The sequence below is a fragment of the Pyxicephalus adspersus genome, chromosome 1 (assembly GCF_032062135.1).
Source record: "Pyxicephalus adspersus chromosome 1, UCB_Pads_2.0, whole genome shotgun sequence".
In the NCBI taxonomy this organism is placed as follows: Eukaryota; Metazoa; Chordata; class Amphibia; order Anura; family Pyxicephalidae; genus Pyxicephalus; species Pyxicephalus adspersus.
In genome coordinates, this window is record NC_092858.1 from 92,785,112 (window position 1) to 92,812,716 (window position 27,605).

The 27,605-nt window shown below is 35.5% G+C and overlaps 1 protein-coding gene across 7 annotated transcripts; it reads left to right on the forward strand.

Moving 5' to 3' along the window:
- Positions 1-601: 601 nt before the first annotated feature.
- RSRP1 (arginine and serine rich protein 1) lies at positions 602-19,303 on the forward strand. Of its 7 annotated transcripts, XR_011921798.1 has the most exons (9): positions 604-772; positions 1,116-1,171; positions 2,636-3,262; positions 3,502-3,596; positions 5,056-5,127; positions 5,355-5,580; positions 5,686-5,722; positions 12,568-12,718; positions 14,375-19,303. XR_011921798.1 is itself a non-coding variant. In XM_072419153.1 (6 exons), the coding sequence occupies exons 1-6, from the start codon at positions 717-719 to the stop codon at positions 5,701-5,703; spliced, it is 924 nt and encodes a 307-aa protein (XP_072275254.1). In that variant the 5' UTR covers positions 602-716; the 3' UTR covers positions 5,704-6,016. The 7 variants fall into 7 exon arrangements, 3 of the variants coding, with proteins under 3 accessions (XP_072275254.1, XP_072275235.1, XP_072275264.1); XR_011921800.1 differs by lacking the exon at positions 5,355-5,580 and having other exon boundaries at positions 602-772; XR_011921799.1 differs by lacking the exon at positions 5,355-5,580 and having other exon boundaries at positions 603-772; positions 4,393-5,127.
- Positions 19,304-27,605: the final 8,302 nt, after the last annotated feature.

Genomic DNA, 27,605 nt, shown 5'->3' on the forward strand with positions numbered 1-27,605 from the left:
AAAATTATTTTGAGGTTCCTCACAGGCAAAAAGGTTGACAAAGGCTGAGGCAACACAAAGATTTTGTGATTCATTGGGCCTGATTTATTATAGCTCTCCAAGGCTGGAGAAAATACTTTCATCAGTGAAACTGGGTGATCCAGCAAACCTGGAATGGATTTGCTAGCAAATGTTTTGAATCCTGTGCCAGATTTATTTCAGGTTTGCTGGACCACCCAGCTTTACTAATAAAAGTGTTTTCTGGCCAGCCAAATATCATTATACTGCTTATATCATTATGCATTGCTCCCTAGTCTGCCATTGTGGCCCCAAAATCAGCTTGTTCTGTGCTAACTTTTTAATATCATGTTTGGTGGTATTGTTCAGATGGTCAGCGATGTTTTTATATAACATAACACAATACGACATCAGTGTATCACTGGAATAACAATCGACATACAGAAGCTATCACTGTCTTCTAGAACTTTCCTCCCCCCTTCTCCTCACAAATAATTGACAAGCGCCACCATCCAATCGGGAACAAAGAATAATGAGGGCAGACCAATCCCGGAGCCCCGACTGTAGTCTCCGCCTTCCTTCTCATGGTTGTATAAACCCATTCTGGAAGATTCCCTTCAGATTAGTAGAGAAGGTCATTGCTGACAATAGCATACGGAACGCTAACGCGTCGCTTTGCAGCAGCGGTAAGGGATTTTTGTCTCGTGTAGGTCTACGATATGACCCGGACAGTGGAGGTGGACGTGCCCGAGCACGGAAATACACCGACTAATGTGTAAGGATTTGCTTTTTCTGTACATTTTGTTAGGGTGTTGGGAGCCGTATGAAATATTTGCGGCCATTTTCTTCAGTATGTGGCCCTCCGTGCTAATAACAAGAACCCTTTTGTATTATACGGGTTAGTCGTGAGCGCTGCTGCATCCTTCGCCCATTGCGTGAGCTGCCTCAGTCGCGGCACTTTGCGGCCATTTCGTGAGGCACTACAGCCGCCATTTTGTGGTTCCTCTCAGGCGAATTGCACAGGTTACGTCATGTTCGTGTTTCTCGCCTTTTTAGTGATCTTTTGTATTTAAGCCTTGGACTAACGTGTAATTTAATGGCGGTATTTTTATTTTTAGGGTTTCTCCTGATGGCACCACTGATCGAAATGGGAACTACAGCTCCAAAACATCAGGTGGGTCCTCCATGTATGCTACAAGTAGTGAATGTGGCTGTGACAGAGGAATGTTGGATGGATCCTTGCAGGGTCATGTGATGATGTGGTGGGGGGTGTTAGTCATGTGATATGATGAGGGGAGGGGAAAAGTTTTTATATAAATATATATTTAAAATTGTATGTTCCGCTGTCATTTGAAAAGCATGGAGACATTTTAACCTAACTTGCCTTACATATGACTAAGACTCATGTGAGTGCACCAGACATCTTTGTACAGTGCTGTGCTATATGTCAGAGCTATATTTGGATGTATGTTTGCATGTTATCACTAGGAAACTCATGGGGACATTTCAACCAAACTTGCTAGACGTATGACTCACTCATTTGAGTGCACCGCTGATCTTTGTACAGCGCTGTGCTATATGTCAGAGCTTTATTTGCATGTATTGCTCAGTGACAGCGTGCCTTTTGCTTATATTTTTACATTCCTTTTTTGGGACTCCACAAATTTCTGGCATGTAATAATGCCTTCGAGAAAACTTAAGGCAATTGGCCGAGTGCAATCAAAGGAAAAAAAATGAAACAACACCTTAGACAAGAAAATCACTGTAGCTTTGATTCCTTTTCCTGTATAATGTAAGATTGCAATAAACAAATACCCGGGTAATCAGCTAGTATATATAATATATGTAAAGTGGCATCCAATCAGTGAGCAGGATTGCTGGCTCCTTTGAAGTCACTGTAATGATAGCGCCCTCCATGCATGTGGCAATGTCGGGCCCTGTGCAGCTGGGTATCAGTGGGGGTAGGATGTGTTTTTGGCTGTACAAATCCCTGGTCTGTTAAGTGGCTCTCTTGTGTTTGTATTTAGTTGTTTGCCCAAACTGTGACTGGAATAGCAGAGTGATTGGGAGTAGAGGGCATGATGACATGTGAAGTCCCCCACTCTGGTAATGAGTTGGGTTTGGGATATTGGTTTTGGCTGCTGATGTGGAAGTTGTGGTATAAAGAAAATAATCATATTGCTTTAAGCATAAGGAAGTAAAAGCAAAATGGTAAGGCTACGTACACTGGTCAGATGATTCTTCTTCAATAATCGCCTTGGGCCTGATATCAGATGAGAATCTGATGCGTACAGCGCTCATCGTTCATGTATTTGTCCTGGTGGATCCACAAATGATTGTAATGGAAGTGAAGGGGACAGCGCACATCGGGATGCCGCTCTGTCGTTCTCTCCTCTATAGAGCAGAACAGTGCTGTATGTACAGCGCCCCTTCATGCATCATTCAGTCTTGTTTTTGGAAAGGATTATGAAAGATTGTTCCCAATGACAATTATTGCACGTGTGTACATAGCCCAAGGCTAAAGATAGGCTTGAACATGTGCCTCTAAAATCAAAGCATTCTGTAGATGTTCATCTCCACCCCTAATGGTATTTGGCTTCAAGCTCTTTAAATTCCAATTTTGTTTCTCCTCTTTCAGAAACTGTTTATAATGATAACAAGATGCAGAATCAAAGCATTGAAAGTGAGTCAAGTAAACAGCGAACAAATGAGATGACCAATTTTATGGATGATCTGAGCTTGAATTCACCAAAAGAGAGGCAATCTCGTTCAAGGTCCAAGACGCGTTCTATCAAATGCAGATCTTCCAGATCCTCCAGCAGCTCCAGTAGTGGTTCCAGCAGCAGTGGCTCCAGCTCTTCTCGGTCTTCGGGGTCAAGTAGCCGGAGCAGATCTCGATCTAGATCATATGACAGAAAATACAGCCATAAAAGAAGCAGAAGAAGCTCCAGATCATATTCCCGTGGGAGTTCCAGGTCTTACTCAAGAAGCTACTCCAGAAGTCGGTCTAGATCGTACAGCCCACGTCAGAGGAGAAGATATTCATCTGCTTACCGAAGATATTACCGCTCTCCTCCCCGGTATCGGTCACGAAGCAGATCACGATCATATCGTAGAAGTCGCTATTCAAGAAGCCGCTCTTCATCACGTAGCAGAAGATACTATGGCTTTGTGCGGCGTCCGTACTCCCCTACGTTCAGGACTAGGAGAAGTCGCTCCAAGACTCGTTCTCGCAGCAGAACACCATTGCGCCTAAGTGAGAAAGGTAAGATTGCGTATATTATATTCTATTATAGGCATGTAGGGCTGTTTCTGCAAGCGTAACATGCAGCATTTGCTGGGTGGTTTTTAAACATGTACAGATAGGGGAGATGTCATTCACAATTGTGAGTGTCTGATCATTCAGAGTGTTTGGGTAACAATATTTTAGTTAAAACAATGATTAGTATTGCATTGTTATAGTAATTTGAACACTTTTTTTTTTTTTTTTATTTACTCCCACAGAAAAGTTGAAGTTGTTGGAAATTGCAAAAATGAATGCTTCAAAAGCCCTGGGAAAGGAGGTTGAAATACCAGATAGTCTAAGGAAAAGCACAGAGGTAAGTTTATCCAATTGGAGGTTTCAGTATCTGATACCTCGTACTTGGCATTTTATATGAACTGGCCATCACAGATGAGACTTGCAGGCAATCAATTTTTGCATCTTGTTTTAGGGAAAAAAAAAACTTGGCTGCCATATTTTTGTTTTGCTGTCAAACATAAGATGTAGCTAGGTCAAGGCAGAACATAAGTCTGCAATGAAACTTTGTGGTGTCATCAGCTTGTGAGGAGGGTAATGTCTTCAACCTCAACAATAGCTGATCCAACACTTCAAATCCATTCCTGGCATCTTACAGATGTTGGGAATAAAAGTTCAGGATGAGATTTTCCTCTAACATTTGTGGTATTGCTGTTCTTTCCCCATTTTCAGATCGTTATTCAGTTTAAATGCCTTTTCTGTTTTCATAGAAAAGAATAAGAACACCAGCCTTTGAGGATGTGATCCGGGTGGTAATGTTGTATTTGGACATGGGTACTGGGTATTGGTAATAAACTGGGAAAGGTATAATTTCGGTACTCCATTGTCTGCTGTGATGCCCTATGTCCATTTATTAGCTCAAGCAATCATAGAAGAGTTTTCCTGCCCAAAATACATTATAAGGCTACATCATTATAATTTGTCTTGGCAACTTTCACTTCTTATTTGGAGGGGGAGGGGAAATATTCACTCCTTGTAGCCATACATCCCACCCTCCCATATTTCTATACTATTGTGGAGTCCTTGCAAATCCCTATCCGTGGTGTTTCAGCAGCTCAGGTACAGGTAACCTTCATAATTTATTAACTATGTTCCAGATTAAGAATAAATGGAAGAAGAGGCCTGAATCCCTTGCAGATAAGTTTACTGTACTCGGTTGTATTTTTTTCTGTTTTGGTTTAACTTCATTAATAGAGAACTTTGTTGGATGGTATTTGAGCTGAATTTCAATTCTTGAAGATATGTAAATCATAGAGATCACCTCAACTGGCACAGAATATTCTCATCTCCTAAGCGGGCTTCTTAAAATGTTAGGGATGGATTTCTTTACGACCTAGACTTTGAAGCTACTAAACCAGGGGTGGGCAAACTTTTTGGCTCGTGCCACAATGAGTTTTAATATTTGACAGGTGGGCAGATGGATGGAAAGTGTTTGTGTGAAGTAATATAAATTACATGTAAAAGCCATTACCGAAAGGTAAAAGAAAATTTACATTCAAATTACATTTAGTTTTGATAGGAACAGTGTTGTTGTTCACCTTTTTTGCCAGTGGACTGTTTTGTACCAACTTTTAATAGGTCAGATTAAAAAGCCAAGGGGCCATATATTTGTTTAATAGTTTTTGGAGCGAATAAGTGATGAGAACAGACATTTGCTTCAGTCCCCTAAGACATGATTATACTTTAAACCCCTATGTTTGCAGAGGTTGATCTTTTTGTTTATTCATGGCAGTAATCATCCTTTTTCTTTTTTTCTGTAGCGATCTAAAACTTCAGCAGAAAAGGATAAACAAAGAAGTGACAAATGGCACAAATCCAGTTCAGTTTCAAGTGTAAGTATCCTGCTTTAAAACATCTGTGCTTCAATTCCCCTTGTGGTACATAAACTATTTCCGCATGAATCTGAGCCTTGTGAATGCCCTTAGATTTTAGGGCCTAGCCCTTCTCATATTCCCTGCCATTTAATTTATGATCCAAAGGTCTCCACCTAGACCGGCATGGACACTATAGGCCACCACTCGCAGGTATCAGTCTAACTTGTTACCATTTCTATTCACAGGTTTATAGAACCCTTTCACAAGAGAAGGAAGAGGCAGTGAAAGAACAGGCGGATAACAAGCGTAGGAGTTCATACAGTCTGTGGCGTCCAGTGACCAATGAAGCTAAATCTTTCTCAAATGGCTTATCACCCAAAGAGGCTCATAAAAGCCACGCTCGATAACCTGTATTAGTTTGGACTTTTTGTACAGATCTATTTTCCCCAAGATTATATTTTCTTAGGAAGGGTATTTATAATCCAGGGGTGGGGAGTGGGGGAATGTTTTGCTAGTCTGATCATTACCGATCAGTTGTTTGGCAACCATCCTTTAATATTGGGTCTTATTTTTCAGATTTGGCCTAGTTCGTGAAGGAACACAAGACTTTCAGGTGGGACCTTTACTTGTAAATACCTTTGTATATTTAGATTTATATATTTTGTGCATTAATAAACTGAATCATCTCATTTTTCTGTGGTGGTGATTATGGAGCAAATGTATTTTTCATATTGTGCAGCAGTTTTTCTTTTTTGTTTTTCTTAAATTGGAATCGTTTTACTTTGCCATCTGTTCATGGTAAAGTGCATCAAGCACCACTTGCAGCAGTAGTCCAGTATGTCTTAAAAAGGTTTTCCATTTTCTGTTTTTGTTAACGTTATTTAATAAAGATAAATAAAAAAAAAAAGCGCTGTCTGTATCTGAAGTCCATGCCTATAAAACAAAAGTTGAATATATTGATGTTTGTGTATAACCCACCAATGGCACTTGGCAATGCCTTCTTGTATTTTAATGAGCAAACATGGCAAACTTCCTGGGTTGAGAGGTAATCTGTGAAGTGCTGGCAGTTAAGGCCAAATGTGTGCGTGTGTCTGTGTGTGCTACTTGTGCATAGCAGTAACCCGGATGATGTGGCTTGGCCCTTGCCGCCTTCAAAGTACTGGTTGATCTTGCCAGAAAGAAACAAAAAATTGTCATTCATGTTGGACTGCAGTGCTAGGCTACAGTACTTGTGATCTTTCACACACTTTTACATACATTTTTTGGTGACAATCCTAGGGAATCAACCATCCAATAGCTACCTCCTGATGTGCTGGTCAAGGCCAATTGTATACTGGTGAATAGGCTATATATTGCGTGTCTACAAACCTAGCACACCACAATATATCTGTTCATTTTGATGTGCTGAAACACAGCCCTTACAAGGGTCAATAACTTATTATCATAAGGGATGCAAAACATGTGGGGGGCAGCCTCTTCCCAGTGAGTGGCACTGTGGCCACAAGTGATCTGTACAAGACCAGTTCTAGGGCTGCTCTAAAAGCTTACTAATGAAAGCTGGAATTGCATGATTACCACCAGACTGCCATGTATGTATACAATTTTCTGTTTTGTATATCCTAATCTGCTCCTGGAGGATGCTTTAAATCTTAAAAAGAATGTTTACATTTTTTTTTTTTTTTTTTAAACTCTTAAGGGCTCCACTTACAAATTATTCCTTTCAATTCGTCTGAACATACCTCTGCATTCCTTGTTTCAATGCCTAGTGAAACAATGACTCGTTCTGCCACCTAGAGGCCAGTCTTCAAAAGTGTATGTAAATTCTGTATTCTAGCAAATTAGGTGAAATTACAGGATACTTTAAATAAGTATACTCCTAAGGTACATATTTAATAAACTGAATGCCCAGATCATGCACACCAGTATTTACATATTCTGTAGAAGCCCTTTATCTAACTTTAATTTAAACAGAGTTCTCTTAACACCACCTAATCTTACATTATAATATATACATATTATCAATTAATCTGGCAGATTCTACTGGACTCTGGGACAAATTTGATGAAACATTTCACTAATGTAAGTATCATTGTCAGTATCTTAAAAAGAACATTAGGCTTGTAGTCTGACCTAGTACAGAAGCCATGTGCAGACATTAGTAAGGAGCCATAGCCCGTGGCACCCCTAGCATAGTGGACATTAGCAGACTAAGTAAATGTTTTTGCTCATGTTGTAGGTATTTTGGGAGTTCTGTGGAATGTTTCCTTTTGGGTAAACATTCTGTGTTTTACTAGAGGAAGGTAGGACACCTAAAGAGAAGAGTATCGGCATCCCTAAAAATCTCTCTGCAAAGAATCAAAGTCCAACTTCTCTAGGTTTTATAAAGCCAGGTTATCTGGACTAATCTATCAAGAGGATATCCTCCAAATATGGAACAAAGGAGTTTATCTGTTGTCTGCACAACCATGATATTAGTAAACAGGCTTTGCAGACTATCACAACTCTGAGAAGGGTTCTTGACAACTATCTGCAAAATGCATCTAAACTGGCTATGATATTTTATAATTCCATGAACTCTTGTGGAGTAGTCTGCCCCTGCCTGAAAATAAACCTTCACCACTAGAACCATTATGTTCCTTTAAATTGTTTTTATTTCTTAGTTTTACTTCTGAAATGAATCAAAAGAAATAATTACATGGTTTGCACCATTTATGTCTCCAAAATAAATATTTGTACTAAGTTTTTTTTTTTTATCCCATATTTACATTTCACATGATAAACCTAAAAAGGGTTTTATTAATTTCTTAACAAATCTAGCCTTTTTCTCCTTTCTATGCTTTACTGACACACTTTGTTTCCTCCTTTTCTGTTTTTTTTTTGTCTTAACCATCCTACCTATCTCTGTAGTGAACCATGATATATTTTTTATTATATTATATACACTTACTAATATGTCCAATCTAGTTGCCTTCAGGATGATAGACTTTAATTGTTCCCACTGATTACTGACTCTGACATTGACTTCTGGTATTGTTCTAATATCAAACCAAACATATTCATAATTACTAGAACCCACGATTTCTCATTTTCCTTTCAGACAATTAATTTCCGTTTATCAATACCAAATCTAGGAGCTCTGTTTATAAATGATTCCCTCTTCAGTTCACTCAAAAAATTCATTTCCCATTCTTCCATTCATTTCCTATTGTGACAGCTATGCACTTTTGACAATTGACCACTAGGTGGCAGAACGAGTCATTGTTTTACAAGGAAACCTGTAGAAAAATACAACCATAGAATTCACCAACAGCAAATTTCAGAGAATTCGGCTGGGTGAATAATTTATAAATAGAGCCCTAGAATGTAATCTTCTTTGGTTAAAATGTTTTACTAAGTTGTCTGTTTATAAAGCGGTAAACAGACTTCACAACAAACAAGGTTCACATTCAAAAATCTGGCCGTCGATAACTAGGTTCAGATTTCCGGCATGGATTTCGGAGTGCTTTTTCAAACTTGTTTTGATGGTGCTGTACTCCAGAATCAGTTGTTGGGTCTTGCTTGCACGTGCTTTCCTGCTCATTTCTTCTCATTTATTTGCTGTTATATAGCCCCATTATGGATTCAGCATCCATTTAAAGGACTGTACAGGTAGTCATTTTCAGGTAAATATATGCAGCATATATATCCGTAAAAAATACGGAAATTTTGAAAGTTTGCTAGATCTTTGAATGTCAACCCGTACTACCATTGAAACACATGAACCTGGATTATTCTCCACTAAAGAATATTTCAGTGAATGTCAGATTCACTGCTTTAAAAATAGGCGTTTAATTTTTTTGTTTGAAAGCCCCTTTAATGTTTCCAATGTGTGTCCGCTAATTTTTGTAAAGACGGTAACCAAAACCGCTTAATCTTCATTTCAGTTTCCTTGTTAACCAGCAGTTTTTCATAATCCTTAAACCTTCCTGGAGGCCTGTATAAATTATTTCTAAGGAAAGATCCTGCTATGGATTGTTGTATCAAAGTACCATTGATAGCTGATGAGGGTTGAAGTTCATCATTTTTTGAGTTAACGTTATTTTTATGCTATTCTTGACATAAATGATAACATCACTTCCCTTTTTTCCTACCTTGCCTTTCCTATTACAGATATTTCCTAGTCATTTAAATCCCTATATCATGTCTCTGGAAGTGATCACCATAATCAATATCAGCCCAGCAATAGCCACAATACCAAAGTCAAATAAATTAGCATATGAAGAAAAACAATTAAAAATACGTTATACTTGAGCTATCCAACTACTAATGTTCCAGCCTTGCACTTCTGTCCTTAAGCACTCACAAGGAATACTACTCAACAAACAGGCAAAAGAGAAAGCAAATATATTAGTAAATACATAGAATATTCCCAAATGTATCCTGATCATAATACCACCAATCCACCACAAGGTGGCAGCCATGTACCCACATAAAATAAAATAACATTATTTTAAACAGAATGGTAATAGGTGACATACAAGTGATATATAAGTGCTTGTGGTGCATGTGCGCTGGTCATCTCATACATTTCTATGGAGAAGGCTGTACTAAAATGGATGGCTGTACATCATTGGAATCCATAGAAATGAACATGTAAAGCCATCCATAGGAATAACTATGGTGAGCATCTCCAAAGTGGGGTCAAAGGTAAGTATTCAAAACTGATATATTGGGGGGTAGGGGAGGAGCCATAAATTTCAACCTGATTAAAAGCTTTGACTTGCTAATCTACTGTTGTGGGACTATGGACATTGTTGCTGGAAATTAAAAAAAAAAAGTTCTGACAGGCTCTATATCAGGCAGGGACATGTCAGTGTGAAGCCATCTAGTATGAAAGTCATAATCAATCATTATTATTAATAATAATAATAATAATAATAATAATAATATAATGTCTATAATAATAATATAATAATTAGCATTTAATTAGTCTGCTAATGGTCTGCACTTTATGTAGCCCACTAGTTTACCTGCATTGTTTCTGCTGTCAGTGGGGCTCTTATTTCCTTCTGTCACTTGTTTTTACAATGACTTTGTCACCATTGTTGTCATTGTTGAAAATAAATAAGTCAGTGACAAACTGTCTTTTTCACAACAGTGACACAAAATGATTGTCAAAAAAATGACAAAATACAAAATTAAATTGCAGCACATTGTGTTAGTATCATGGAAATAAAAAGAAGGGACCCAACTTTCCAGCTGTTGTACGCTTGTTACTCCTTTATTGAAATTAGTGCAACATTCTCTGGTCTTGCGATTGTATTGCATTTGACTGGTGTAGCTAGTTGTCAGGGACCACTGGAATTTTTACCTTTGACTTCAATGGCATTTATACTTAGGAAATCTAGAATTCAGAATTGATGGGCCAGAAAACATTGCTGATCAGCTTGCATTTTACATCCGCTGCATTTACTATTTACACCATCCATGCAGCATGCCTGATGGTGCAGTCAAACAGACCTGTGTATTTGGATGCTGTGGGATTTGGCCCTTATTCTGTGTACTACAGTTTACCCTTATGGTAGTACAATGGCTATACACACATGGGGTATGAGATGGAGCACTGCATTGAATGAAGCCTTTTATGGACATGAATGGATAAAAAAATGCTCAGCAGTTTAAAATATGGGTGACCATTTAAGGTAAAATGTTTTATTTTTTTTGATGTTTCGGATCCAAAGTCTCTTATTACACCATATTAAGGAGGTTTATGTTAATCATAAATGTTCACCAAGGGGGTAAGGGGTAAATCAGGATTACATATACTTCACACTATATCACACTATACAGACCTTACAATCCTTATCTAGTAGGCAGGGCATTGTTGTTGAGCCAACTAAGGTTGTTCCCTTGTTATTTTAGATTGTGGCTTGAATTCCATTGTTACCTTGGTTTGTGTTATTAAATAGAGATGATGTAACTTTAATATTTATAAGAAATATCTATTTAAAAAAAATAGAAGAATTATTGTATAAATGCTATATAAAATTCTGTTTAAGTATTTTTTGGTTCAATATACAATTTTACTGTGATTATATACACTGCCTAACAATGAATACAATTCCCTTTAGTCACTCCACAGTTCAGGGAATTAGTTCTGCTGTTTCCTCACTGGCAACATTGTTTGATAAAGTTTAAGTTTCCTTTGCACAAAACCTTATGTTATAGTAACAATTTTCTGCATGCTACCGTAACTACTTGTATATGTCAGGTTACACATAGTGATTTTATCTTCACTATAGTTGACTGACTAATAAAATAAAAGAGTGTACAACTTTTTTGATTGGTCCTCAGCCCCTCATTGCTTGTACTTCATAACTTAACCTAGAGATAAATATTTATCTTGAACTTATCTTGTATACTGCTATTTGGGTAAATGCTGCCTTGTCAGAGTAATGTATAAAAAAAATAAAAAAATAAAGTATATTAGAAGAGGCAATACATTTACCTAAAAGCTACTTCCCAACTCCTGCATGTTTTAGATTGGTCCATACATACTTCGGGCATATTACAATGTACATTTATTTTTTTTTGTATAACTAATTCTACATTTTTATTTTTATACTTTATATTTTATGTTTTAATCACTTTATTTTTAAATATACAAGAAAAATTACCTTGTTACTCAGCAACAACATTTAAAGCAATGTCTGGGATTGCTGGTATTTGTAGCAGTTGGTGCTGTACTTTCTTCTGTAGCTGAAGTGTATTTTCTATTCTGACCACAAGATGTCACTATGTCAATACACAAAATATAAAAATGTTCAATGAGCAATTATTTTAAATGTACTCTAAAGAAGTCACCTACATGTGCTGCATTTATTAATAAAAAGTATCAATTCATATTAATCTTTAATATATAAAACATCTAGAATATATTATATAATAAAAAAAATGTAATTAGTGAGGTAGTACGAGCTATTGCCTAGATCTGAAATGATCTGGATTTTTCAAGCAATGCTTGCTATTGTCAGATCATGGTCAGCCTTACTGTACTTTTCTGTTAATGCACACCCATCAATCAGGTCTTAATGGCTAAACAAAATGCATTTTCTATGTAACAGATATTTTAGCAGTTGTTGATAATTGAGTGGTTGTATTACATGCAGACAGATTCTAGAGGGAGAACAGAATTTAGAAATCTGTATTGAACATACTGTCTTGCTGTTTTTAACTTGGAAGATGTAACATTCTGCCATTGCATTTCAGTAACAGTATGTTCCCACTCCTCTCAAGCTTTGTGTCCTCATTCTGAAATGCTTAGATTTACTGGACATTAATTAGAACTGCATAACTTTGCACACCTGGCTTCAAACATTAGAAATTATTTTTTTTTCATAGCATCAAAGGTGTTAGTATCCTAACTTTAGACTTGTCTTAATATTACATCGTCCCTTTTTTTTTTTTTTTTTTTTACAGAATGTCGGTCCTATGTAGTTGGCTATTGACACTGCTGGAGGTTAAACCTTAGTGAAAGCTTACCACATGCAGATGGAACACAAGTTTCACCTCAGCTGCCAAAACTTCCCAATTTCCAGAGAGCAATAACAGGCAACGCTGGTATTTAAAGGTACCTATTACCGTTGGAAAATCTCCCTTTACTTTATGATGAGGAGATGAGACAAAAGTGCTGTTCTCACAATTGGCTGAGTATAATGCTAGGTATCTATCTGCACTCAGTCACATTGTTAAAGGACAGGCAGATAACTTGCTACTTGTTATTTTAAAGACTTTGCAGATGTTAAACTTTCAGATTAGGATGTTTGACTCAAGAAAAATACTTTTTGGCAAAAAATGGCCTTGGTAAGCTATGGGGACATCTCACATCTATGGGGACACATGGATTGTCAGTTTGATTTTTGTAGGCAATGCTTCCTTCTATTAGAGGATATATAATCTCTAAGTATCAATAATGCAATAAATACATGTGTGTACAATTACATCTTTTTCACCAACAACTAGCTGAATATTATTGTGTAATAAATTACAACTCTAATTTAGGCTAACCTAGAATGAGTAATCTTAGTAAATAGCATACAGTGAATGAAAAAAATGGCTAGCCAGTTTAAAATCTGTTTAGGAACATACAAATATAAACTAAACACTCAAACATATGCAAAACAAAAAAAGGGCCAATACAAAAGAACCTCGTTAGAAGCACAAAACATATAGGCAAAAGAATTAGATTTCAAAATCTTTTGTTCATCATCCAGAGTTTTTGTACAACTTCAGCTAGGTGTAAAGCTTGTCCCTCAGTGTGTGACAGCAACTGTCAATACCAGAGGAAAAAGCTTGATGATGATGATGATTATTATTATTATTATTATTATTAATAATAAACAGGATTTTTATAGCACCAACATGTTACACAGCGCTGTACATAGGGGTTGCAAATGACAGACAGTGACACAGAAGGAGGAAAGGACCCTGCCCAGAAGAGCTTACAATCTAGGTCTGAGTCTTTTTTGCTGGGGTCTCTGACTTGCACACCAGCACTCTAAATCACAAGGACTACTACAGCTTTTTGCATGTCATGAAATGCCTTCTGGTGTACGTCTACTGCAGTTGGTCATCATAAACTAAAAATGACTTACTGTTGCCAAAAGTATTACTCAGTGTTGAGGCTCATATAATATATCCGCAAATCATACTGCATATTGCACATTGCTTCTTTTTAGACAAATCTGATTTATGCAAATCAGAATAGATCTTACAGTAAAGAGAAACGCAAAAGTTTAATATTCTGTACAAAAATGTATCATATTTGTTATCATCCTGTATTTGGCCCTATTTAGTACAGTGTTCCCGCTCCATCAATACAATTACATAGAACTCTAGGCTTTAGTAGCATGCCTAGTATATTGTTAATTCATTCAGGGACCAACAAAGTCATGATCTTTAAAGCATCATATTCCTTGTAGCCCTAAATGGAGTGAAACTGCACTTTATTACATATCTCTTCTGTTGTCTGCTTAGATCAGACAGATCAAAGCTAATTGAATCTCAGATATCAGTTTTCTATGTAATACAGTCTAAATAGTTAATCTCCTAAACTAAAAAAGGAAGGAACAAGCTTCATATGGTACCATCAATAAATAATTTATGTGAAAATTGTTTGCACCTAGTACATGAAAAAAATATTGTATTGTTTACTTATAAGATTATTTTCATACTAATTTACTATTTGTTTTGTTTTTACATACGACTTTTGTTTTTTCTTCCGTAGGATTAACGCTTTTGGTTGTTATTTGGAGGGCATGGAAACCTCTAACCCCTTTCCTTTTTCACCTTTGGATCATATGCTGACCCATTGGACCTGATTTATTAAAGCTCTCCAAGGCTGGAGAGAATGGACTTTCATCAGTGAAGCTGGGTGATCCAGCAAACCTGGAATGGATTTTACTATTTGTTATCAAATGTTTTCAATCCTCGACCAGATCCATTCCAGGTTGGTTGGATCACCCAGCTCCACTGATAAAAGTATATTTTCCCCAGTCTTGGAGAGCGTTATTAAATTGGGCCCATTGTTTTTACTTCCTCTGACAGTATCAGGACAAGTATGTTATTATTAGCATACATGCTTTCAGTCAGTAATATAAAGTACCCGAGGGACGAGGGTTTAGCGTTAAAAAAACATCTTAAGACGGAGATGCCAGCCTCCTTGCTAGGGTTTTCATTATGAAAATGTTTGGTGCACTGTATTCTGTATTGTGACCTTAAAAAAGGTAGAGATAGTTTAATGCCAAGTGGGGCCATAGGAAAAGTAGTAGCTGAAAGTTCCTAATAGGACAATCAATTGCTTTAAAAAATGCAGTTGCACCTGAATATATGTTGGTCAGGGTAAGTAGGACAACTCCCTATTTTGATGAAGACAAATATATTTTCCATAAGTTATATACTCAGGTTATACTCACCATTTCATGTTTTATGGTAGTTGGTATATTTCCCTTGTCTACATAAAAATATATACCAACTAATATACACAAATGTAATATAAAAAACCTTATAGGTTCTCCTACCTCTCATTTTTCTTTCTGAATTCCTCCTTGAATTTTCTTGAGCGCATACTCAATCTAATATATTATTTTGATTTTATTTCATACATTATCAGATTGGTGCCTCTTCTTCCTAAATATTTAAATATATTATGTTATTAGGAGGTAACCTATTGGTTAAATCTTTGTACAGCAAAAAAAAAAAAAGAAATAAAATGACCAAAAAATCTGACATTTTTAATGAACAATATGATATTCCATCAGATTTTATTGACCTAAAAAAAACAGATCTTTGAATTATCAGTGTTCACTACACCAGTGCTCTTGATAAAAAAAATAAAAACAAAATCATTTGCAATAAATGCCTTTCTCCATAGCTAATAACTCAGAACAGTTATGGCCCCATTTTCTTCCAATTATAATCATTCAGCTAAGACATAAAATCATTGGAGCTTCACTAAGCCTATACCTGCATAATGTGTTTAACAGAAATTAACCTGGTTACATCCTCACTCTGTTGAAAATGAGAAAGTAAAACTCAGTAAAATCAATCTCCTTACATCCAAATTACTGCTGGGGTGGATTTGAATTTCATATAAATGGTTAGGCCCTCAGATAATTTCTTTAAATGCAGGTCCTTGATCGGACAGCTGAGATAATTTGGCTTTTTGTGCTCACTGATGGAATGAGTAAGATGAGCATATCATTTAGCATACACACCTCAGCCACATGCCATTATCGTAGTGTATTAATGGAAGCTTTGCTGTCTTCATAGAATGCTGCACAAAAAAAACAATGCATAAAAATAAAAAGAGAGATTTTAGAGATAAGTCCATTGTTGCCCACAAAGCATCTGAGTTACATGAGCACATACACATTTACTATTTACATGTGATTATAACTTTTGCAAAAGCAATACATCATAAGACATTTGGAGGCAGACACCCCAGGCTCTGGGTATATGTCAGACAATAATTTGTAATACATTTAATACATTTTCTGCATTGTACTGAAGTGTGAGGGAAAATTATTCCATCAAGGAGACAGGGAGAATTCATTCATTTTGTACAGGTTTCCTGCCAGATGTAGGATGGTCTGTGAAATGATGACCATATCTTGCTGATATCCTTTAGACCCAAAGGTAGTGAAAAATGGCATGAAGAATTATTTATTGATTGGTTGTGTCTCCACTTTGTTAGGAGGGGGGTTAAAAACTAAGAAAAAATGTCCCTCTCCACAATGCTGAGGGTCCATCTGGTTAGGTTTATTTTTCGCACACTATGGCAACTATACCTGCACATTGTTGGCAATCCATGAATGATAAACAGAAAACATTAAACATAGAACAATTCAAAAATAACACTTTAGAAGTAGTACAAACAGTTGATAGGGAAAAAAAGCCTAAATGGCCTTGCAGTGCTAGTTTGAACTTTAGGTTCTAATCCCAGTCAGGACACTATCTGCATTGAGTTTGCAGTTCTCCCTGTGTTTGTGTGGGTATCCTCCGGGTGCCCGGTTTTCCTCCCACATCCCAAAAACATGCAGATAGATCAATTGGCTTCCCCCTAAATTGGCTTTAGTCTGTGTTAATGACATGTGACTACAGAAGGGAGATTAGATTGTGAACCCCTTAGAGGGCCAGCTAGTGACATGACTATGGACTTTGTGGAGTAATAGGTCAGCGCTATATAAATACAAGATATTGTATTTGATAATAACTGTATTGTATTTGATAATTGATAATATTATATGCTAGAAGATTCACAGTAAAAAAGTGGTTGTAGTAGTCTTTTTTCATTTTGGCACTAGAACAAACTTATGTTTATCCTAAGTCTAAAGAGCAATTATAAAATAAAAACAAAAAACTAAGAATAGTCAGCCTTTTACTTCATGGACATGCTTTGTCTCTAATGCAATAAAACCTAGTATCCATCCTTGTAGAGTGGCAATTGGAAAATGCAAAGACCAAAAAGATGAGTATTTACCAATGTCAGCCAATTTGCAATCATGTTCTAAGTGAGTTGACTAATGAAATGACATGCAGAATAAATTATATTACTTTTCATTTTATTTGAGTATTTATAAAATAATATTACTATATAAGTGCGGCACAGGGATCCACTATTATATAACTAAACAATAAAATTGAAAAATTGAGAACAGGCAGTTTTTCATTTCTAATGGATATGCTCTTTTGCAATAAAACCAACTTACCTGCCTGTTCACAAATCATTTGTTGAATGCACAACCATAACTGACTGCTGGAAATGAATGAACTTCCACATGCACAGGAGTTATGTCATTCCAGCCAGGCCAAAAAAGGACCAGGTGAATATGTTGGTGATGGAGAAGGTGAGGCGAGATTAGTTGTGCTTGAAATTCACTTATTGTTACTGGTTTACCTCTGCTGCAAATCTGTTTCAAGCATCCACTGCCTCTTTGGTAAATAATACTTTCAAATGTTACCCTTAAGCCTTCCTGCTGCTAGAGTGAGCTCACGCTGCTGTGTTCATCAGCTAACGTATTAGCACATGGTGTTTAAAAACTCTATTCAAAACTCATATACAAAATTAAACTTACTATAAAGCCACAATTGTAAAAATGTGCACTGTAAGTGTGGTACACATAACCTACAATATGCTGAACTTTCCAAAGCAATGGCTTTATGTTTTTTTCTTCTTATCTGTGTTTATGAGAATATTGATACACTAATTTCTTGTTGCTTTAATGCACAGTGATCATTAGTTGGCTTTAGCCTGGAAACATCATCATCATGGAATATTACTTCTGCAAGACAGCCTCAGACCATACAAAGGATATATTTTACAAATGAATAGCTGAAAGATTGGTCATTCATTATGTGGATTTATTGCACAATAATTGTGCTCTATGGTCTAGACAGATACTAAGCGGTACAACCTTGGTCAGGTCTTTTATAGAGCATGGTGGAATGATATAGATCTGTGGGTCAGAGTCCTACCCAAATGCAACCCATACTGAGGGCTAGATTACCACTTATGTATTAGGATACAGTACATGTACAAATACAAGTTCATTTGCCTGTTCTGTTTCTCTGCTTGCTAAAAATGACAAATTACTAAATATTAAGTATGCATAAGAGATTTGTAACTAAATATGAAAGCTGCTATTTGCTGTATGGATTAATAGAAAAACAAGTGCAAAACAAAAGAGATCTGCTGTGCCTTCCAAGAAAGTGAAGATTTGCTTTGATATAAGGGACATCTAAATATGTTAAATTGTGACTAAAATTAACTCTGAAAATGTATTTTTTGTCTCAAATTCCTTCTGAAAAATTTGATTGCTTTTCCTGGTATATAAGTACACCGAGGCTAATGTCATAACTTGTGATGTGATATTTAAGACATCTCTGAAGCAAAGCCCCCCATCTCCCAATCTCCCAGGATGGTTGCTGCCACACACTGTGCAGAACAAGGCATGGTAAGTCAGTAATGGGCAAATTGCAGCTGCAGGGAAACCACAGGCAACACTGGAGACTATTCTTTCTCCATCAACCTTTTTCTTTTGGGGACAGCTTTAACCATTTGTTCACCATGGACGTTAAATAAATCTAAGATTGATCCAAAAAACTGTTTGTCCTGACCCGACATTAGATTACAGCCAGGGTTCATTTGAATGGCTGGCTCAGCTCTGGACGTTGGATATGATCCAGTGGCTGAATAGTCACAGATGACCTGTGAAAGTACTGTGTGATATCCTAAGTCCACGGTGCACTGATCTCAAGCACCTCTGCAGCTCCGTGAAACATGGGGTCTGCAAAAACTTTCCAAGATGGCAAATTGGGAATAAATAATTATTCAGTCATAAAAGATCACCCCTGTACTGTATATAGCAGGAAACATTCTGAGCAGTCCTGGATTAGAGGTGCTGGGGAGGGAGAGGGTCCAAAGCAAAAAAAATGTTGTGAACATAAAATACCTAAAACCAGAAGTATTCCTTGCCCAAACTTTCCCTGGTTCACAACAGTGATGTCAGATGACCTGGTAACATTTTTATTTACTGCACAAGCATCAAATGATCACATTGGCAAACGAAGTGCTATTCACAATTATAATTTTGTTTTTCCTGTGTGTGTTGCAATGTAGAATTGAAAGAGAAATAAAGTAGAACATTTAATTTAAGCTTTATTATTTTGCTATGTTACATAAAAGTCAGACTAATGTGATTACATTTTAATTCACATACTTTTATGGTTTGGTTTTGTGGTAAATGTATAGTGTTGCACAATGGGAAAAAAAAAGGTTTTTTTTTTCTTTTTACTATTTATTCCTAGTTACCAAATAAAAGCCATACTGTTACTGAAACAAAAAATGTATAATACAAGCACTACAAGTGGGGTATCTCTGTGTGCAACCAAATAGCAAAAATAATTCAGACGATTTTTAACAGTCAATAAAAGCTATTCCAGAAGCAGATATGCCACTATGGCAAATATGCCACTATCCTTTTTGGCAATGAAATGAGATAACTTATTGGGTTAAGTACTGTAAGAGGAATAGTAATACATACCTGGGTCCTGGTGCCATGGGTAATTACAATGTTTGTTTAGGCAGCTACAAAGATTCTGCATTGGGTTACATGAGTCATTTTTGAACTGGGTGATCCTGTTACCAGCTCCAAATGCTCCAAAAGTCAATCACTCAGCAAATGAGCCACAAACTGCTTGGAAAATCCAAGAAACCTAAAAATACCAAGATTGTCAATTATGTGGGCTACAGATTCACTTGTGTGATGCAGGCCTTACATACTACTTTGTATATATGCAAAATATGTCAAAAAATTTCTCATGCTACATAATCTGTAACTAAGAGGTATAACACTGCTCTAGAACCAATATGCTAATCGGTGAAAAAAAAACTTTGCTAGATTTTGGCCAGATGCACTAGAGGTAGTAGGGATGGTAAAATTAAGGTTATTGATGGTGGGATTTACAGCTTTATATAGCTCTTTGTGTTTAAAGAATCACATTGTAACTATACTGGACCTGTTCCTATGGCAAATTTAATAACCCTAATGGTAACCCAAGCCCCATCTAGTGATAATGCTAACACTATGTATTTTAACAATATCATAAAATAGCAATGTCATCTGTCATGGGAATCACAATATCATACTCATAAATGTCTGGAATGACATGGTAATTACATGATTTCTAATAATGTCATTGCTGATATAGTGATCACATGGTTTTGTTAATGAACCTTTTTTAAGCTTCTGAAAAATAGTTTAGGTAGCTGAAAGGTTTTGCTGATTTATTGCACCATAATAATTTATTAATTAACTGAGTACCAGCTAAAGAGTCCCCTATATTTAAGGTAGTCAGATGCTGGTAAATTATCTATCTATAAAGAATATGTTTTTGATGTTATGTTACCTAAAATAAAAATCTTTATTTTACTGTGGTCTTACCCAAACAAAACCTCTTTGCAATATTTAAAATCAGTAGATGAAATGCTATACAGGTAACACAAGTCCACCAAATTTATATTTATGTACTAATTTAATAAAATGAAATATAAAGATATTTACAATACATTTAAGAAGGATTATAACATATCTCATATGATTCTGTGCTAAATATCTTTGCATTCAAAAACCTAAGAAAGCCGTGCATAGGACCAGGGAAAACCTGCTTTGCCTTCTGCAAGATGCACTTCCAAGCAGAAAATAAGAATCCTGGCAATTGTAGTTATTTTGTAAGTGGGGCATTTAGATGCAGACAACCAATGTCAGGGTGGAGAAACTCAAGATGGAAAATTATAGTATATTCCTTTTTCTTTTGTTATTATGTATTATTATTTTTTTAAAGTATGTAAAACCAAATGGCTAATTCGCTTTTGGATTTTACTGAGGGACACAAACCTTTTAGAGTTGTCAGGTAAAGGAAAATCTTTCTCCAGGGACAACTGTCAAAAAGAGGATTTCCCCTTGTTTTGGAAAGATTTTCTATTTCTTCCCATTATACCTCTGGGACAGAAAGTGGTCTGCATAAAGGGACATAGACAGCAAAATCAACCTGAGAGATTTCATAACCATTCCTTACTGTATCCAACAAAATAAGTTTGGCTTTGCATATACTTTAAATATTAAACATTAAATTGTCAGGTTGGAATGCTGTGTTTGTGGTCTGTTTGTGTTTAATACTATTGCCATATGCACAAAGTACATATAGTATGTTTATATTTATACCCTTACTGTCTAAAGATCAAACTCTCTTAGTGAGTCATCTCCATTGTTATTGCATATTAACCTGTGTTCTGCCAGATACATCTAAGCTTATTAGCTGACACAAACCTTTTATTGTTGTACAATCTTATTTATGATGTTTTTTTTTTCCTTCAACGTCATAAAAAACCCACAAATTGCTCAGGATGGGATGTTAAGCATCTTAATGCATTTTAAGAATTAATATGCTGGATGTTTGAGTGGAGGAAGAGGGAGACTGGTAGTACATTAGCATTTCAGAGATCCGGTTCTCTTACTCAAGAATGCATGCAAAAACAAAGGTATAGAGAAAGCATTTATAGAAAACATTTTCTTTTCAGATATTCTAGTCATTTTTTATTAACCAAAGCAGTTTGAGGACTTTCCGTTATTTGTTAAACAGTTAATATGAGATTGTATTTGCATATTACATGTTAAAAATAATGTATTTTTTTATTACTACATGACTACATTTTATTACTATATGACTATAAGCTTATTAAAACAATAAGGGGATAATATTTTTTAAAAAACATTTTTTTTAAAACTAGAATCTATGTATAATTTGCATACTTGGCAATGTTTAGCCCATTACATATGCATCTTCTTTAGGATATAACAGACAGTCAAAAATAGATAAATATGTCAATATCTTTGTCTACAGAATGTCTGGTGTGAACATTGCTCTGCATATATGTGAAAATGTCTAAGCCTGAATTACAGTTTTTATGAACTCAAAACTCTCTTTAAAACAGTATGATGTCATTACTACTCCAGATTTTTTTCCAGTGATTTATTATACATAGGGAAAGTTTTAGACTAAGTGGGGCCCTGGGCAAAAAAGAAGTAGAGGTCAACAATGTACAGTGTTCAAACTTCCTTCACCCTAAGCTATTCTCTTAGTTGGGGACCTGAAGCAAGCTGGGCCCTGAAAAATTGCCCATACCCCCTCCCCCAAACCAGTCCTGATTAAAGGTATTTTTATGCCAAATATGTGTCATAAGAAAAACAACAGAAAACTTCAGGGTTTGTTGGCAAAAACAGAAACACAATAGCAATATTGGCACTGTGTACTGAATTTATGGCAGCAGCCCACTTTCTCTGACAGAGGTCAGTCTGACTACCAGGACGTTAATCATTTGGAAGTCATAGGTTACAAATCTTACAAAACCTAATATACAATAGATAGCGTTCTCACCTTCTCTACCGAGGAAGCCGTAACGCATTGGGATTGAGCCGTTTTGCACCATTGTTTATTTCAATATCTAGCTGCCTCTGTATAGTGATTGAGCAGAAACTCCCAGTGAATTCAAACTGGGAAATGCCTACCCATATTATCTTGTAACGTGTTGTTGTGGAGATTGTACTTTCATCCACGATTGTGGATAGTGTACAACATTGTATGACATTTCAAAACATGTTTCTATTTCTGCCAACAAACCCCATATTTTTCTGTTGTTTTTCTTATATACTCTTCAATCTGTTGGGGTTAGCACTTTAATACATACCTAGGGATAGAGGATATATACCCTATACACATATGTGTCATAAAACCAATATTTGGGGCCTTTGTAGGGTCCTTTCATTCCAGTACACAGTAACAACAAGTCTGTAAAAGATAAAAAAACGTAAATATTATAAAATATTGAATATTAAATTTTACTGTGCTATTATCCTTCAATCCAAAGATTTTCCTGGATTGTCTGCCACTAAACCTCAATCTTGTGCAATCCCCTTTTTTTGTAAGCCTAGGTCACATTGGACTGCCCTTGGACTATCCATGATTGGATAGTAAAAAAGAATTTGTTCAGGTACATTTTTTAGCACAACTGATAACACACTGGGCCTGGAGAAGACTCAAGAAGCAAAACTGAAATGAATCTGGTCCAGGAATAAAAACTTTTGCCACCCAATAGTAAATCATTTTAGGAAATCCATTCCAGTTATGCTGGATCACCCGGGTTCCCCTATGATAGTTTATCTTTTTCAGTCTTGGAGAGCTTTAATAAATCAGGCCCAGTGCTTCCAGCACAGTGATGAGCTTATTTCTGACACTTTGCTCTATTGATTTTGCTGTATGACATACATGAATACAACATTATAAAAATAATATTCTCATATATATTTTATTACAAAACTGATCAGATGGACATTACATCAGTTGAGAGGTTGGTGGGAGGGGTCATATATGAAAATAGAAGACAAAATTTTATGAGAGTGTGAAGCAGCAGAGTTGGCTGTTAAACATTTAGTAGGTAAGGTCACCAAGGGCAGATCCTAAGCTTGATAAAAATCCACTGAAAATGATGACATTAATGGATATTTGATAACAAAATACACTGTGCTGTGGGACCACTTTCCAGCACTTGAATTGTTAATGCACAAGAGATGAATTACAGTATATTTTAGTATAGATGTCTTCAAACATCAGGAATCTGTCATTCAGAAAAGGAAGTCAGATGGTTTACAGACTTTTAAAAACATAAAAAAACACAGCGTAAGTCATAAAATGTAATTACAAGACATAATTAGTTCACACATTTTCTTTCAAGTTCTATTTTCATTTTAATTTGCAGTATACTATAATATAAACATAATATAAAATAAATAAGGATAAAATATACTATATTACTGGAATATACAGCAATACTATATATTTAATACATAAGATAAAACTAATTATTTTTTGTATGTAAAATTAATGTATTTTTAAGCATACATTATGATGTGTTCCATTACACAGTTATTTTTAAAGATACCATTTTCCTTGCACAGTGATACAGATTTTTTTGCATGACCTGGGCAAATCAAATCTGTCCTATATTATAGGAATTAGACAAATACAAAGTGATATAGTTATTGAGTATTGATGGGTAAAATTAATAATTAGAGCTACGGAGATGAAACTATGGATTTAAAAAATAATAAGGAAAAACAACCCTAAAATAATTTCCATTTATTTATTGGTTAGTGTATGTTGGTATATACTAAGAAAAAGTCCATGTTAGAGTGAGTAACCACTACTACTTTATATCATTATAGTGTATGTTGTTGTTGTTAGCTAACTTCTTCACAGTTTATTATTCTACAGGCATGTACTACTGAAGGTGGCCAATTTTTATTTCCAAGCCGAGTTACATTTGTAACTCCAGAACTGATTGTTGTGTAGTGATATGATGTGTTATATATTTCCCTTTGAATATTCCTAAAACACTGAATAAAAGCCAACATATGTTTTATTTTTTTTAAATGTATTTGAAACTGTTTTATAGGCCTTGTTCACTTCATATTAATGCAATCTTAGGGGGCATTGGCAGGCAGGAGCAAGGAAGAGATTTGGCAATGGGCACAATATTAAAGTTACAAATTAAAGGATATCTGTACCTAAGAACAAACAATTTTTGTATCATAGGTTAGCAGTCCTTAAAGCGGACCCAAACTCAAAATTGAATGCAATTTTTTCCTGGTTTGCTGGATCACCCAGCTTTACTGCTCAAAATGTATCCTCTCCAGCTTTGGAGAACATTAATAAATCAGGCCCAGTGAATGAGTACCCACCCCAGGACAGAGATGTTACAGACAGATGTTTTACAGCTCTTGATTCAAAGATTTGAAGCAAATTAACTTCCTCAATGTTGTTTTGTTTTTTTTCCTATTCAACGTCTTTATGTTTTTCAGATATTAATTTTCAATAATTCCTGCTAATTGTGACACATGGTAATTTTATTCAGTAAGACTAATGAAAAATAAATAAATAAGAATAATACTGTAACCAGATCTTACATTTTTCAAGAAAGTTTACCAGCGTGAAGTTACAGGTTGAGGCTAAACAAGGATCATGTTGCACAATATTATAGTGTATACAAATCTTTACCTGAAAATATATCAGAAATTTCCCTTAAATTCAGCATATTAAATTTCTGGGATGTTTTCTCGGAAATTTCATTTTTTTTTTGCTTTTTACTGAGGGTCCATGTCATGTAAGTAAAGCTGAAAGAACCATATGCATTTTCCTACTTGACCTGACTGACACATATATTGATTATTATCTAACAGTTCATTCATAAGAGCAAATTGAACTGCCCTGGCAGACAGAATAGCCTTTTAGCACACTCCTTAGGGAGAAAAAATCATTCCCTCCTAAAATGATAAGTGAAAAAAAATGGCACCGATGGATCTGTATTAGCACTTCATTATTGCACTAATATTTCACTTAAGTTAACACAACTTAAATTAGGTTTGTGTTTGATAGAATATACTAGTCTTATTTCTCAGAAGGGAAGCAATTAGTGATTTTTTTTCCAAATAAACTTCATAAGACTGTAATATAGACTCGGTGAGTGAATTAAGGCATAAACCCAATATGCATATAATCAAAATAGCAAGCTGTTCTCATTTTTTCTATAGTATAAAGTCTAGACACTGCTTTTATATTTGGAAAACTGCATCTCTGCCCTGCTTAAACAGTGGTTTTCACGTCAGATATCACATGGAAGCATTCTTAAAGTAGTAAGGAGCAACTTCAATTTATTGATATTTTTAGGCATATCTTAGGAAAAATAAAAGCTATTTTCAAACTAAAATCAAAGTACAACTACAATTACTGTTTCTTTATTTCTTAATAATAGGCCCCTAACCACTTCCTTTTTAAAAATGCCTAAAAACCAAATAGTTCCCATCTCCCTTTGCCCTCGGTCTGACCTAGGTGCCCTCCTCCATTGTTCAAAGCCAATCCTAGTCCAGGATGTTCAGGAGTGCATACTTTGCCAGAGAAGTATTTTTTTCTCTTATAGTTAGCTTGTTTTACATGGAGCACCAACACCACAATTAGGATCATTTTAGTTTAATAATTTTAGTACTTTAAAAAAGTGATACTGGATAATTTCAACAAATGGCAATAGGACTGCTTTGACTAGCAGAGAGAAAAAAAAGTTCACAGAGGCTGTCCTTTTTCTCATTATTACAAAACTGTCCTAGTTATTTTCTATCAAACTGTCATTCAGAATTAAGATACTGCAAATAATATAGGAGTATAGCAGTATAAAATTGTCCAAATGGTAGAACATTTTAAATGAGGTGATCCATACTAAATGATCTCTATAAGCAGTATCACTTTTGACGCTAGCTGTATGTTAGCAGTTCCCTGACCCACACAGTTTCAGGATGGTGAACTATGAAGAACTATGAAGTTTTTTAAATGTTAAAGATTTAAATTAAAAACTACAAATAATACCGGGAAAAGGGCTGCTATAAAACATATTGAACTGTCACAAATGTAAAACAAAAATATAGAAGACAATTTTGTAAATTAAAATTAAAATTAAAATTAAAGCCTAAATGTTCTTCAAAGTTTTCATCTTTAAAACCTAACTTAGCCAGTTAGTGTATCAAATAAAATACACATTTTCAGCATACATAGGACAAAAAACTATAAACTAGAAAGTACACTGTGAATTCATCAGATGATGAAAATATTGCTAACTTTTAGAATACTGTGGCATTGAATGTTTTCATGTTTTTTTTTTGTTTTCTGTTTTTTTTTTTAGCTTTCTGTAATTGTTTACAAAAAGTCACTTATACAGGTAGTCCCCAAGTTAAGGACATCCAACATATGAACAACTCCTAGATACAAACAGAGCTTCTTTGCTTTTTCCTGTGCAGGACAGAGGTTTGATGGGGAAGGGGCAGTTTGCATGACTTGCAGAAAGAAATCTTTTGCTGAGGTTTTTGGCTGATCTTAAGAGCTGAGCTGATCTGTAACATCTTGTAACTCTTTAATGACTAAGACAAACTCTGCAGTTGTTTCTTTTTGCCTATCAAAGCACAACTTGCTCCAGAAGTTAATAAACGTCTAATAAACGTTTTTTTGCTTTCTGATTAACTCACAGTGAGGATTTTTTACAGTAACTGACACCATGCTGCCTAATAATATGTTGAGACAAGCATCTGTCCTAATTGCATTTATTAAAATAATGTACCTGTTCCCACTTACATACAAATTCAATTTAAGAACAAACCTACAGTCCCTATCTTGTATGTTACCCGGGGACTACCTGTATTAAAGTGAAGATCTACCAAGACATTTGTGTCTAGTAGGAAATGCATGTTCATGCTATACAGTATTTTTATCCCCCAAGGAAATTATTTAAAATTATAGTGCCAATTGACTAAGAAAGCAAAAAATCTATTGCATAGTTAAAATCAACTTTTTCTCTCACT

Excerpts from the sequence above, each read along its gene's own strand:
- RSRP1 (XM_072419134.1), top strand. The coding sequence starts at position 717 with ATGACCCGGACAGTGGAGGTGGACGTGCCCGAGCACGGAAATACACCG. Across the intron at positions 773-1,115 it reads GGAAATACACCGACTAATGT|GGTTTCTCCTGATGGCACCA; the intron begins GTAAGGATTTGC and ends TTTTATTTTTAG. Across the intron at positions 3,597-5,055 it reads GTCTAAGGAAAAGCACAGAG|CGATCTAAAACTTCAGCAGA; the intron begins GTAAGTTTATCC and ends TTTTTTCTGTAG.